The 14,281-nt window shown below is 39.1% G+C and overlaps 1 protein-coding gene across 5 annotated transcripts in view; it reads left to right on the top strand.

The window, feature by feature from the left end:
* The window catches only part of XRRA1 (X-ray radiation resistance associated 1), a 147,039-nt gene extending 136,701 nt beyond the window's left edge, over positions 1–10,338 (top strand). For all 5 annotated transcript variants that reach the window (XM_033948378.1, XM_033948375.1, XM_033948377.1 and 2 more), the window contains one exon: positions 9,139–10,338. In XM_033948378.1, coding sequence (XP_033804269.1) covers positions 9,139–9,305 — 167 coding nt within the window. In that variant the 3' untranslated portion in view covers positions 9,306–10,338. The remainder of the gene's footprint in view (positions 1–9,138) is intronic.
* The last annotated feature ends 3,943 nt before the right edge of the window (positions 10,339–14,281 follow it).

Genomic DNA, 14,281 nt, shown 5'->3' with positions numbered 1-14,281 from the left:
GATCTTTATTGGACTTTGGCAAAACAATAGTCAAAGATTCTGCTATAGTGCCTTTAATATAACCTTTATTGAGCTGATATTGATAGAGATTTAATAAATAGGGTAATAAAAAATTTTGAAATGTTTTATAAAATTCCACTGTATATCCATCACCACCTGGAGCGGATCCAACTCTAAGGGACTTCAAAGCTGTTCCTAATTCTTTTAGTGATATTGGTTCTTCCAAACTTCGTTTTATATGTTCAGGAATTTTTGGACCCTCTAACATTTTTAAAAATTCAAGACCATCTTTTTCTTTATTTAGATAATTTTCGGAAGAATAAAGAGATTTATAGAATTTTAAGAATTGTTTTAAAATAGGTTCAATTTGTGTATATGTATTTCCATTTTCATCTTTTATTGCTATTAATTTTGTTTTTCTTTTTTTCGCTTTAAGATAGTTTGCCAATATTCTTCCTGATTTGTTTGAATTACCATAATACAATGTTTGTTGAGAAAATAAATCTTTTCTAATCATCTTAGATGAGATCTCATTATATTTACCTTTTAATTTTAATAATTCTTGTTGAATAGAATATTCCCATTTTTCTATAAGTTTTGATTCTAAATTTTTAATCTCTTTTTCTAAGATTAAAAATTGTTTTTTAATTTGTTTTTTTAGAAAAGCCGAATAAGAAATTATTTGTCCTCTAATTGATGCCTTAAAAGCATCCCATAAAGTTTCTCTGTTAATATCATCATTATCATTTATTTGAAAAAATTCTTTCATTTTTGTTAGAAGATTTTCACAAAAGTTTTGGTCAACCAACATTGTATTATCCATTTTCCAAATTGGTCTGTTATTATTTTGATCTGTAATTTTAATTTTGATCCACACTCCACCATGGTCAGATAGAATAATTGGATCAATGGCTGCTTGTGTCACTTGATGTGCAAGATGATTTGAAGTAAAGATATAATCTATTCTTGAAAAAGAATTGTGAACATGAGAACAGAAAGAAAATTCCCGACCATCAAAATGAAGTATTCTCCATATATCTATTAAATCACAAGATTGAATCAAATTATCTAGTCCCATAGATTTCATAACTCTACTTGGGTTTTTATCTAATAAAGGATCCATTACAGCATTGAAGTCCCCTGCTACTATAAGATTTGAAGTAGCCAGTGGTATGATCAGTTGTTGAAGAGTTTTAAAGAATTCATTTTGGTTCGAATTAGGGGCGTATATATTGATTAACGTCATGGTAGTATTTCCCATATTCATTTCCACCATTATCCATCTTCCATGAATATCTGAAGCTTTTAGTTTAAATGAAGCAGAGCATTTTTTATTAATTAAAATAGCAACACCTGCCTTTTTCCCTATAGCTGGTGAGAAAAAACACTGTTTGACCCAGCCTCCTTCTAGCTTTTTAGATTCTATATGTGAAAGGTGGGTCTCTTGTATAAGGCATATATCTGCATCTTGCCTTTTTAAAAATGATAGTGCTTTTTTCCTTTTTATCATATGATTTAGACCGTTAACATTTAAAGACATAATTTTAATATCCATTTATTTTTAAATTTTCAGGTATTAAATTATGTATATTTTCCCAATGTTTTAAGTATTTCATTTCTCTTTTTTCCTTTATTCCCATGATTTCCTTATATATTTCCCTTTTATTCCCTCCCATCCCTCTTATCCCTCCCTTCCCCCCCTTATTAATTACGAAAACTTGGATACGCAGGTTGAGGTTAGATTTAGATAACTCCGACAAGCTATTAATAATTATCTAAAGTACTACCATTTTTTCATTCTTATGTATTGAAAGATTATTTTTTGTATTTGTATATTTTTAAATCCATAAGAATGATTATATTAAATCAATTATATCTAAGAACATTTCAATTACTATTCATTCCTTTTCAGGTGGTATATTATTTTTACTTTAAAGAGCTTTCCAATTTAGCCTTTTTCCTCAGAACTGTAACAAGAGTCTCTAGCACAGGAATCCTCCCGTCTCTTATATTCATTATTTTCTTATGATTCACGAGAGAGTTGTCAATTAAGAGAAGCTAACACTCCCATCAGTGTTTTTGTAAGTTCTGTCTCAATAGCATACTCTCTAGACATCTATGATTTTAAAGTATCTGAGGCCTGTGCAGACGAGAGTGAAGTCTTGTGCCAAAAACCCTTCTTTTATCTCCCATATATGATTCCCAGGTTGAACTATTGTGGATACTAAATTCAACTTATTAAATAAAAGAACATAATATTTGCGTTTCAGATTTATTCTTTTCATATATTTCGTATTTGAAATGCATTTTAATGTATCTGAAACGCAAAATTAAATCCGAAGTACCACCTTCAACCGGAAATACATCAAACCAATTACTTCATATTTTAAAATCTTCGTTGTGATTGAAGGATGATTTTCTTTCTCACTATTACTCCGCTTTCAAAATTTCGCATTCAATCAGTACATTTTTAAGTTTGATGAAGAAACTTTCTTCGTCATCATTTGAGTTCGGAGATGTGTTTCAAATCATTTACGTTCCTGCCATTAAGTTTATTCTATTTATTCTGAGTAGAATTCTAGAATTTTTGTATTTTTCAGTTTTCTTGTTTTCCATGGAGAATGTTGCAAGTTATTTAAGTTTTTAATTCGATCCTTGTGTGTTCTTTTTCCATTGCTTTCCGTTTTGATCTTTCTTTAACCGTCAATAGTCTTTAGTATGAACCCATTAATTGTTCTTTAGATTGTCATAGGTTGCTCCAGTTGATTTATAAATTCCTGTAGTTTTTTTGGATCTGTAAAGTTTTGCGTTTTGTTAGCAACGGTAACCTTCATAATTGCCGGGTACAGGAGCCCAAATCTAGCTCCTAGAGATCTTAGTTGTGGTCTCATGTCTAGTTTTCTTCTTGTTGCTGTTTCTTTTGCAAAGTCCGGGACAATGTATATTTTTGAATCTTGGCATTTAAGATTTTTGATTTCCTTGGCTATTTGGCATATTTCAATTGCTTGTTGGTGTCTTAAAAGTTTGAAAATTAAAGTTCTTGGACCTGTTTGAGTGTTATTTCTTTGTGTTGGAATCCTATGAGCTCTTTCAATTTCCAATTCCGTTTTAAATTTCAGTGGTAGTATTTTAGGTAGAAATTTTTCAAGAAATGCAATCGGATCATTCTTTTCCACTCCTTCAGGTAATCCGATTATTCTTAAATTATTCCGTCTTTCACGGTTCCGGCTGTCTTCAAGATTTTTTTTTATCTCTGTTATTTCTTTCCATATGATTTTGCTGTAATTCATGTCTGTATTTAATTGTTCTGTAATATCTTCTAATGTTGAAATTCTATTCTCTGTAATGTCCACTCTTTTAGTTAGGATTGCAGCATCTTCCATTGCTTTTTGTAGTTTTTTGTTACTATCTAAGACAATTTCTTTTATTTGTCTTAGTTCTTCCATAACATCCAGATTTTTTTCTGTTGGTAATGGGATTTTAGAGGGTGTACCTGGCTCAGGTTTCGACCTCTTATTGCTTCCTGATGTTCCAGCTCCCAAGTCAGCTTTATTTTGTTTAGTTGAAGTCATATTTCAATATATATTTTAGTTTCTTTAAATATTTGGTAGTAATTCTTTTTAATATATTTGCATATAAGGAGCTATTCGTTTATTCAACCATTCGTCCAAGCCACGCCCTTTTTTTTTTTTTTTTTTTTTTTTTCAGTATTCTTAAACAACTGTAAGTTATTTGTCTTAGGCTCTATTGCAAACTCGTTGTTGGTATATTGCCTGAAAAAATTTGCAGCCTTCTTTTCTAGCTCTTCTCTTACAAGCCCAATCGCAGCTTTTACCGAGGAGAGCAATATTCCATCCAATATATTTACTTTAATCTTTCAATGTGCATGTATATGTATTTCAGTTTCTCTCAACTGCCTCAATGTCACTTTTCTTCAGGTCAAAGAAATTACCAATCCTTTTATTTGTCCTTTCTCAGAGCCCAAAAACCTACAGTCTCTTATATCTGAATCTCTTGAATTACCGCAGTAGAGATTGACATTTATACTGATCCTTCACAGTTTATTTTTGAAGTTAGCAGCAAGGAAATAGTTGAAAAAAAAAAACCGTTGCCAAGTAAATTTCACTGCAGACCTCTCCTCATTTCCAGCAGAGGACAGCTATTTCAAAGCAGCCCATTTCCTTAGTTTAAACAGGCATCAGGCATTTCAAAAAAAAAAACCTTTATCCTTGTCACTAGGCAGCTCATCGGCAGACCCAGACTTTGTAAATTTTTTTTCTTTTTTTTTTCCCGATCCAAGATGGCCGCGGTCGTGGTGCACCGAGCAACCGCCTGTAAACCCCCACCTTCGGGAAATCTTTCCTCCTGCTCTACGTCCCGGACCAGCCCTCCCTGGCAACACTTAAAAGTCAATCTTGCTGCCTTTGCCTGGGGGACCCAATCTTGCCGCCTCTGCCAGCGGGAACCCGATCTTACCGCCTCTGTCAACGGGACCCGATCTTGGCGCCTCTGCCAACGGGGACCCGATCTTGTCGCTTATGTCAGCGGTCCTGATCTTGCCGCCTCTGCCTGGGGGACCCGATTTGCTACCTCTGTCGTTGAGAGCTTTAATCGTGCCAAAGAGGAGGGAAGGAAAGCCTCACGACGTATCGGACCTCCCTGGCAACACTGAAAAGCCGTTGAGACGGATTCAGCCTTTCACCTCGCCTCCCAGGAAACAAACAAAAACGGCACCTTTTCTCCTTCAAATATCTCTCCGACCCAATCAAAGAGGTAAACTCCAATTTATTATGCCATCAAGAACGTTTTTTTTTTTGTAGTTTTCTGAAATTTAAGCTTGTCTGTGTGGAGCTCTTTCTTTATCCAACCGTCATCGTTCGCGTCCAAGCCACGCCCCCTATTTGCCTATTTGTCTATGACATTGCATAAAGTCATCTGCCTTGACCTCTTTGAAAACCCGCAGAATATAAATGATAATTAACATTTTCTCTGCGTACAGCGTGCTTTGTGTTTTTAAAATTTTATTGTTGGTAGATCATTTTGACTTGGCCGCAAAGGTAAGGGGGAGGGAGGGAGGGGAACTGCTGAAAGACATCTAGTAATCCTTGAAGGCTTGACTGTGCAGGGAATTATTTTTGTAAAATCATGTTTTGTTATGTGACTGGCATTATTTAGACTTTAATTTCTATGAATGAATAGAATGAAAATGATATAAATTACTTGCTTGTTTTTATGTGCGTGTGCTGAAGGAAAGTGGAGAGAGAGTGGGCTGAGGACGCTGTAGGGAAATGGGGAAGAGAGAATGGGGAGAAGACGCTGATTTATAAATTGACGATTGTACAGAATATTGTTTCTTTTTTATATTCATCCATAGCTGCATGTTAATGATGTGCTCATATGCACTTATTTATCATCATAACATATACATCATCATTAACATGCAGCTGTGGATGTGTAAGGATAGGCTGAGGAGGATGGATGGGAAGGTGTACATATCAACATATCGTACATTTTTAACATGCATGATGCAGCTATAAGCAAGCAGAGGAGAATGGGATCATACAGATGTGTATGTTCAGATATGCGCTCAGATGTGTAGTTTTTTCTGATATATTTATTAAGCTTACAGTATTTATAAAAACACATTTAATACTTGTTACAAAAAATATTGTGCAATTGTGATCTACTTCTGGCCTACAAAGGTCAAAAGAAATCCTTAACCGAGATTTTACATTCAAAAGTGAATTAGAGCTACTAGCACTATTATTCATTAGTTATTTATTATGCAGATGTTTGTTAGTTTGTTATTAGTTCAGTATTAGACATATGCTAGTTTAGAATAGATAGGTATAGATTAGTTTAGTTTAGTTTAGGTTAGGTTAGGGCCCTGCTGAAAGAGTCTACCTTGACGTGGTTGCAGGCTTACAAATCTTTTGGTCAAAGAGTGTGGCGACAGAGAAAAGTATGTGTGCATTCAGCCCATGGAAGAAGGGGGGGTCAGGGGGGGGAAGGGGTGCGTGGGGGGCCAAAAGGATTGCTTAGTAAGGGGCCCAGAAATTTCTGATGGCGGCCCTGTTGGGGGATACGAGTAAACAAGGTTTCTCAGCAGGGAACACCTAGTCTGACCTCCGCGGGTGCGGGTCGCCGGACTGGATGGACCTAGAGTCTGATCCGGCGAAGCCATTTCTTATGTTCTTATGTTTCAATGTTGCTATCCGCCCAGAATCTAATGTGAGATTAGAGTGGGTTCTAGATGTTATAGAATAAAAAGCTAATGAAATTCAAATGATATGCATGCTGTGAGACTGAAAGTAAAGGGGAGGAAAGTGCCTGGCACATGAGTTTCACAGTGCAGCTCTTGTGTGCATGCACCAGGCAAAACCTGAAGTGGAGCACATATCGCCACAATTCTTCTGCACCTTTTAAGCTTTTCAAATTTTTTTTCCCTTAAAAGGCTTATATTTAAGAAAACAGGTGCCAACGTGTGCTTTCATTTTCAGGTTTACTCAGACATATTTCTTTCTCAGAAGCAGTGCTTACAGGCTTGCACGGACTTCTTTCCACTTGCAAAATAAATCAAAACTGGCAAATTTTGAAGAAATCTGACTCTTTGCTCTCATTAACGTACCGAATAAAATCGTATCATATGTCAAGGCCACTGGATTTTCTAACATCCTATTTGAGGCCAAATTGATTTCCAAAATAATAATATAAATGGACAATAGAATAAAAGATGAGAGCAAAGAGTCAGATTTCTTCAAAAAACAATAAGCTTTTATTTATTTTGACTGGAGTTGCCATTCAACAGATTACGTTCAATTGGAAAGATCATAGCAGATTAAATGACAGCTTCTGGTGGAATTCCCTTAGTCATATCTATAAAATGGAAAGAACATTAGTAACACAGAGAGGATATTTTGGTAAATTTCAGGAGGTGTGGGGACCATTAACAGATTTCTGTAATGAGAAATGTACATTTTCCCAAAGATAAAATAATGGGTAATATTTTAGAAAATCGTATAATGTATAAATAATATAGGAATATGTTTGGAGTATTAGGGTTGGAATTATGTAAGGGGAAGGTTGGGGGGGTTATTCATTATATTTATGTGGTACATGAAAGTTAATCAAGTCAACTGTGTTTCTATGTTACACTTGTTGTAATATGTAAAAATGAATAAAGAATTATAAAAAAAAGATTTTACAAGAAAAAAAAAGAATAGAAATTTTTAAAATAAGTAAAATAAACAAAAAAAACCTGGCAAATTTTAAAGTATAAATGAAAATAAATCCTCTCTTCAACCCCCTCCCCTCCCCCCCAGCCATCTCTGAGCTGGTGGTAGGTTCCAGTGGTAAGGGCAGGGTTTATTTGTGTGTTCTGAGTATGGGAGCGCATAGCAAGTGACCTCATTAACATTGATTTGACTACATATAAATACAATTTGCAGCCATCTAAGTATGCACGCTGTTTCCTGTGCTAATTGGCTCCAGGGCTGGCTCAGCCTATGGAGCAGGCAAGGCCCTGGCCCACAGCACTGATGATAGTGCTAAAATCCCTGTCTGGTCTACCTTCAGACTTCCAGAGGGACAGAGGCCAGACTGAGATTTTGGTACCCTTTCTTATTAGTGCCTTTAGCCAGGGCCTTGCCTGGATCAGCAGGAGTGGGAAACTTAAGAGAGGTGGGTGGGGGGTGTATGTGTGGAGGAGAGAAATATCAAATTTCAGGGGTGAGGGGTTTTGAAAAGCTTCCAGCTTGGGACTGTGTTGGGAAGGCATGTGTGGATGCACCACGGTGATGTCACATGCATGTATGTGATGTCATTGTATGTGTCAGATGCCCTCCTGACGCAGCTCCGAGCATGAGAACAGGGCTGGGGGTTGAGGCAGGGATGGAATGGGCCGTGACTTGGGTGGGCCTGGGGTCCAGATTTTACAATAGTAAAATTTGGTAAACCTAAGCATTAGGTTCTGAGCATCGGTCCACCCCTTAACAGTGGTAGTCTAGAAGGAAATCTTTTGAGGGTTATATCTGGGTTGTGTTTTCAGGATATTCTTAATGTATATCGCAAGGTAAATTAATTTGCATTAGCAACATCCTGAAAAGTTAGCTGTTGTAACCCTCGTGGAATGATGCAAAGGCCTTAAAAATTGATATTTAACCTTTAAATATTTCTTCAATAGACTCAGTCTGGGTGCTCCTTCCTCTTGGGACTGGCCTAGTTGCTTATGCTCTGCTTCTGTTATACACAGAAGCAGACTACACTTGACTGCCTTTATTCCAGCACAAGGTCCCAGGCTAAGAAAAACCCCAAGGTCTTGTACTTGGAGAGGAGCAGTCGCCTTTCTTCTGTCACAGGGTCCCAAGGTAGAAGAGGAGCAGTCATGGTGCCAGGCAGCTGAGAGCAGGCATTCCCCACTGGAATTCAGGTCAGTTGAGGAATTTTGCTTACCCTTGTAATCAGCACTTTACAAGCGAATTCATGTTTTCCCAGAGCATTTACAATGAATATCTGAGGGAGGTCAAGGAACTTGCCCATGGTTACTTGTTGCCTAGTCCTGTCAGTTCAGCATAGCCAAACAGCAGACTATACAAAAACATAATTAGGAATGAGAAGCACTGGCATATTTAGGAAATCATTGAAAGGTGGGCTGAGCCACTGCCAGAGTTCCTCAAGCCCTGAAGCTCTGTCCGCCCATGAAAGGCAAGTTGACAAAGTGCCTGAAACCCACAGGCGAGCAATGCATTTCATCATCACTTCTTATCTAGCACACCAGAAACAGTTAACTCTTCCCCCAGTACTGGAAGATCCAGAAAGATGAGAGCACGGCTCTATCATTTCTGGGGCTGCTGGCTTATTGTTAGTTTTACTCCAGTGCTGTAATACTGATTTTCATAAGGAAAACAGAGAGCTATGAGATATGTTTGCAGTGGACTATAAGCAGAAGTAGCTCAGCTAGTCCTGGAAAATAAAAATAAAAGAGTAAGTGGGAGTCCCAGGCTAGTTCAGAGGTTGGTAATCTAGTCCTAGCACAAACTCTTCCAAACAAGTAATTAGAGACCAATTCTGAACACTCAAAGGGTAAGTGTATAGCCTCTTACAGTTCTACCACTGAAATAAAATTTGGGATCTTTGCAGCACCCCTACTGAAAAAGATGGCTCCACGGAAAGAGCATGGAGAAGCCTTGACCCTGCTGAAGGAAGTCCAGGCGGAGTATGGAAAGATCCTCGAATATTCGTTGAAGAGAGCTAAGAAGCTTCAAATGCTCAGCTTTGATATCCCACTTACAACGATGGACTTGTAAGAGCGAGATCAAGTTAAGTAAGCTTTCAGCTGGTCGGAGGAGCAGCTGTACTAGCGTTTCATTTTGAAGACCCATCTTTAGCCAATGGCCTAGAGAGCAGAAGAATCCACTCTTTTTAAAGGGAATTATTTTATCCAAAATGATAGATTAATTCAAGTGAAGGGCTGTTCTACAAATTGGCACCTCAATCTAGGTGCCCAATGTTGTGTGGCTAGTGCCAGTTCTATAAAGGGAGTTTGGTGCCAAGATTCCATTATAGAATACCAGCGTAAGATCAGCATTGGTATGCCCATGTGTAGGCAGACCCTCTTATGCCAAGTCAATGGCAGGCATAAGTTGGTGTGCCAAGTGATGCGCATAATTAGGAGATATGCCTATGTCCCACCTATTCTCTACTCATGTATGCCCTCATTGCAGTTAGGCACTATGGGCCAGATTCTGTAAAGGTCCATGCCCAAATGCTTGTAGAACTTAATGATTGAATTAGGCAACGATAGGCCTTGGCCCTTAAGTGGCATTACTTTGTACAAATTGGCACACACCCGCATCCAACTACGAAGGGGCCGTGTCTTGTACTAGAATATCACTTGCTCAACTGCCCACTTTAGGTGCAGCCATTTCCACCACGGTGCAAGTGCTCCACCTAAAGATAGCCACACATATGCTGACTTTCGATCTATTCTATATTTACACACAATTGCTGTTATAGAATCAGCATTTAACACCCGTATTTTTCACACCTAAATTTTGGTGCACTTTCTTGACTCTACTCCTATGACTCTTTAAGTGCTGCCTTATAAAATAGTGCCTAGTGCACATAGGTACCTGCCAATGTGATAAATGTTAAAAGCAGCCTATATTACTAACTCCAATCCACCTGTAAAGTTCCCGTGTCTATTTTGTCACTTCATCTGTAATTCTCTACGCCAGTGTTCTTCAACCACTGGTTCATGTGATGGACCAGTGCCGGTCCACAGGGCCAGCACGTGCATCAGGTCCACGGTGCGATTGATGCGGTGTTATCTTCGAGCCAGCTCCCTCTTCCTCACTGATTCAGTGCACAAAGCCACGGGCAGTGGCTCCTACAAGCGTCCTGCGCCTGAATCGGAAGCCTTCTCTCTGACGTTGCAATGTCAGAGGGAAGGCTTCCAGATGAGGCACGGGACGCACAAGGAGCTGGCCTAAAGATAATACCGGGGGCAGCATAAAATGGCCAGGCGGGAGCAGGCAAAAAGGTAAGGCACAGCATGGAGGGAGGGAGACAACAAAGGTAGGGGGGAATGATCTTATTTTTTAATTTAGTGATTGAATTATGTCAATTTTGAGAATTTACATCTGCTGTCAGTGTGCTTTATATAGTTTAATTTTGTGGTTAACCATTATGTGTTGTTAATAAGATTATATTGTGTATCTGAAAAATGAATGGAAAAAATAGTGTTATAATTAGTACTATGGGGGCGGGGTCTGGCCCACGCCTTAGCCCAGTGTTCTTCAACCGCTGATCCATGGACCGATGCCGGTCCACAGAATTACTCTTTTATTTCTGCCGGTCCATAGGTGTAAAAAGGTTGAAAAACACTGCTCTACGCTAATTGTCCTGCTTGTCTGTCTGATTAGATTGTAGGCTCTGTTGAGTAGGGATTGTCTCTTACAAGGATAATGTAATGTACAGCACTTTGTGCGTCTGGCAGTGCTATAGAAATGATTAGTAGTAGTAGTAATAAGATACAGTAGTTAAAGAGCTAAGTGATCCATCCAATCTGCTCAACAGCTGCACTCATTAATTCGTGATTAAGAACATAGCCTTACTGGGTCAGACCAATGGTCCTTCAAGCCCAGTAGCCCGTCCTCACGGTGGGCAATCCAGGTCACTAGTAACTGGCCAAAACCCAAGGTGTAGCAATATTCCATGCTACCAATACAGGGCAAGCAATGGCTTCCCCCATGTCTTTCTCAATAACAGACTATGGTATACTTTTCCTCCAGGATCTTGTTCAAACTTTTCTTAACACCAGCTACTCTATCTGTTCTTACACATCCTCTGGCAACGCGTTCCAGAGCTTAACTATTCTCTGAGTGAAAAAAATTTCCTCCAATTAGTTTTAAAAGTATTTCCTTGTAACTTCGAGTGTCCCCTAGTCTTTGTCATTTTTGACAGAGCGAAAAATCGATCCACTTGTACCCGTTCTATTCCACTCAGGATTTTGTAGACTTCAATTGTATCTCCCCTCAGCCGTCTCTTTTCCAAGCTCAAGAGCCCTAACTGTTTTAGTCTTTTCTCGTACGAGAGGAGTTCCATTCCCTTTACCATCTTGGTCCCTCTTCTTTGAACCTTTTCTAATGCCGCTATATCTTTCCTGAGCTAAGGAGACCAGAATTGAAAACAATACTCCAAATGAGGTCGCACCATGAAGCGATACAGGGACATTATGACATTCTTAGTCTTGTTAACCATCCCTTTTGACATAATTCCAAGCATCCCGTTTGCTTTTTTGGCCGCCATCGCACATTGGGCAGAAGGTCTCATCGTATTGTCTACAATGATACCCAGATTATTTTCTTGGGCGCTAACCCCCAAGGTGGACCCTAGCATCCAGTAACTGTGATTCAGGTTACTGTTCCCAATGTGCATTTGTCCACATTAAATTTCATCTGCCACTTGAACTCCCAGTCTTCCAATTTCCTAACGTCTACCTGCAATTTTTCACAATCTGCATGCGGTTTCACAACTTTGAACAGTTTAGTGTCATCTGCAAATTTAATCACCTCACTTGTCGTTCCAATTTCCAAATCTTTTATAAAAAAGTTAAATAGTACCGGTCCCAGTACAGATCCCTGCGGCACTCCAATTTACTCTCCTCCATTGAGAAAAATGACCATTTAACCCTACCCTCTGTTTTCTATCCAATAACCAATTCTTAATCCACACCTGAACTTTGCCACCTATCCTATGACTCTTTCTTTGGCATTTCTGAGACACTGATGGCAACTCTAGTAGCTGGAACCTAAGTCCATTCCAGCCTATCCAAACTATCTTGCCATTTGCTGGACACAGATCATCATTTGAAAGGAAGCCCTGGAATGAAAGGGCATAGGATGAAGTTAAGAGGTGATAGGCTCCAGCGTAATCTAAGGTAATACCTTTTTACAGACAGGGTGGTAGATGCATGGAAGTCTCCCAGAAGAGGTGGTGGAGACAAGAGACTGTGTCTGAATTCAAAAGGGCCTGGGATAGACAGGTGGGATCTCTGAGAGAGAAAGATAATGGTTAAAGGCCAAATGGACCATCTAGTCTGCCTATCTGGCAGTTTCTGCCATCATGTTTCTATTATGTTCCAAATTACTGGAGTTTGCACTGAAGCCCTCTCCAGCTCATCCTAAACCTATACCTTCTTGCAAATCACATCGGGGGATACGGGAAATCTGGGTCTCCAATAAGGAGCACCTAACTGGGCCTCCACATGTGCGGATCGCCGGACTAGATGGACCTAGGTCTGATCCGGCGAAGGCGTTTCTTATGTTCTATATTCAGTGCCTTCCTCTAGGTGTCACCCTATAGAATTGTCCACATCCTGTTTTAGTTTTGAAAACATTCTCTTACCTACTGTGGAAAAACAGACCAGAATATGAAAGCATCTTTATTCCTGAACCCCTTTCCGCCCACACTAATTTTCTCCATTGGGAAACTGAAGAACTATTTCCTTCCAAGTGAGATTATTTGTTAAAAACTCACATCCTATACTAACATTCTTTAAGTCAGTATAAACTACATATCTGCAAATCATTACACATATTAAGTGAAATAGTATGGTGGCCACACTCTCGTAACCTCACGCTTAGATTACTGCAATCTACTAGCTGGTCTCCTACAGTGCTTCCTCTCCCTCCTGTAATTGGTGCAAAATTCTGCTGCTTGACTCATCTTCTTCCAACCTCACTACACTCATGTCATCCCTCTCCTTAACTCACTTCACTGGCCCCTATCTGCATTCGCGTACAGTTCAAGCTCCTATTGCTGGCCTACAAGTATGTTCGTTCTGCTGCCCCTCAATATCTTTCCTCTCTCCCTTATACACCTCCCAGAGAACTGCATTCCTCAGATCAGCTGCTTTTAGCCATACCCTTCTCCTCCATGCCAGTTCTAGACTTCTTTCCTTTCATCTAGCTGCCCCCTATGCCTAGAATAAATTATCAGTTTGCCCACCAAACCCCTTGTTTTAAAGCAGAATGAAAACACACATTTTTGATATAGCCTTGAATCCATAACCCTACTGCCCACCAACCCAGCCAGCAGATTAACCGTTCCCCTTAACTGTATCCATGACATCCTGTTTAGATTGTAAGCTCTTTTGAGTAGGGATTATCTTCATTGTGATTCTGTACAGCACTGTGTGCATCTGGTAGCACTATAGAAATAAATAATAATAGTAATAGTAGCAGCAGCAGTGACCATGTTAGTCCACTTGCCAAGGTAATATATAGAAATAAACTAAAACCAAAGGAACTAAGGTGATACATTTTTTATTGGATTAACTCAATACAGAACCAAATCTTTTCCAGCAAAGGAAAATGGTAAAACTAGAGGGCAGGGAGAAGACTTAGGAGTAATGTTAGGAAATTACTTTTAATGGAGAGGGTAGTGGATGCCTGCAATGCCCTCCCAAGGGAAGTGGTGGAGAGGAAAACAGTAATGGAATTTTTAAAAGCGTGGGATAAACACAGGAGGATCTCTAATTACAGTAGTTCTTTAATTTATAACCATTATTTTCTAAGGCCAGTATTGGATAGACTTGCACTATCTGTGTCCCATATATGGTGATTCAGGATGGGCTGGTATCTCTTGGCCTTTTCACCTCCTGTAGCAATGAAGAACAAGATTCTGAAATCCCTGATGTTGGAAGTAACAACCGCGTTTCGACTTTCTAAGCATCTCTTTGTGCTTCTGGGGGCTGCACAGAAAGGTAGGCTGACATCAA

The sequence above is a fragment of the Geotrypetes seraphini genome, chromosome 6, assembly GCF_902459505.1.
Source record: "Geotrypetes seraphini chromosome 6, aGeoSer1.1, whole genome shotgun sequence".
Classification (NCBI taxonomy): domain Eukaryota; kingdom Metazoa; phylum Chordata; class Amphibia; order Gymnophiona; family Dermophiidae; genus Geotrypetes; species Geotrypetes seraphini.
This window is presented reverse-complemented; position numbering and strand designations above follow the sequence as displayed.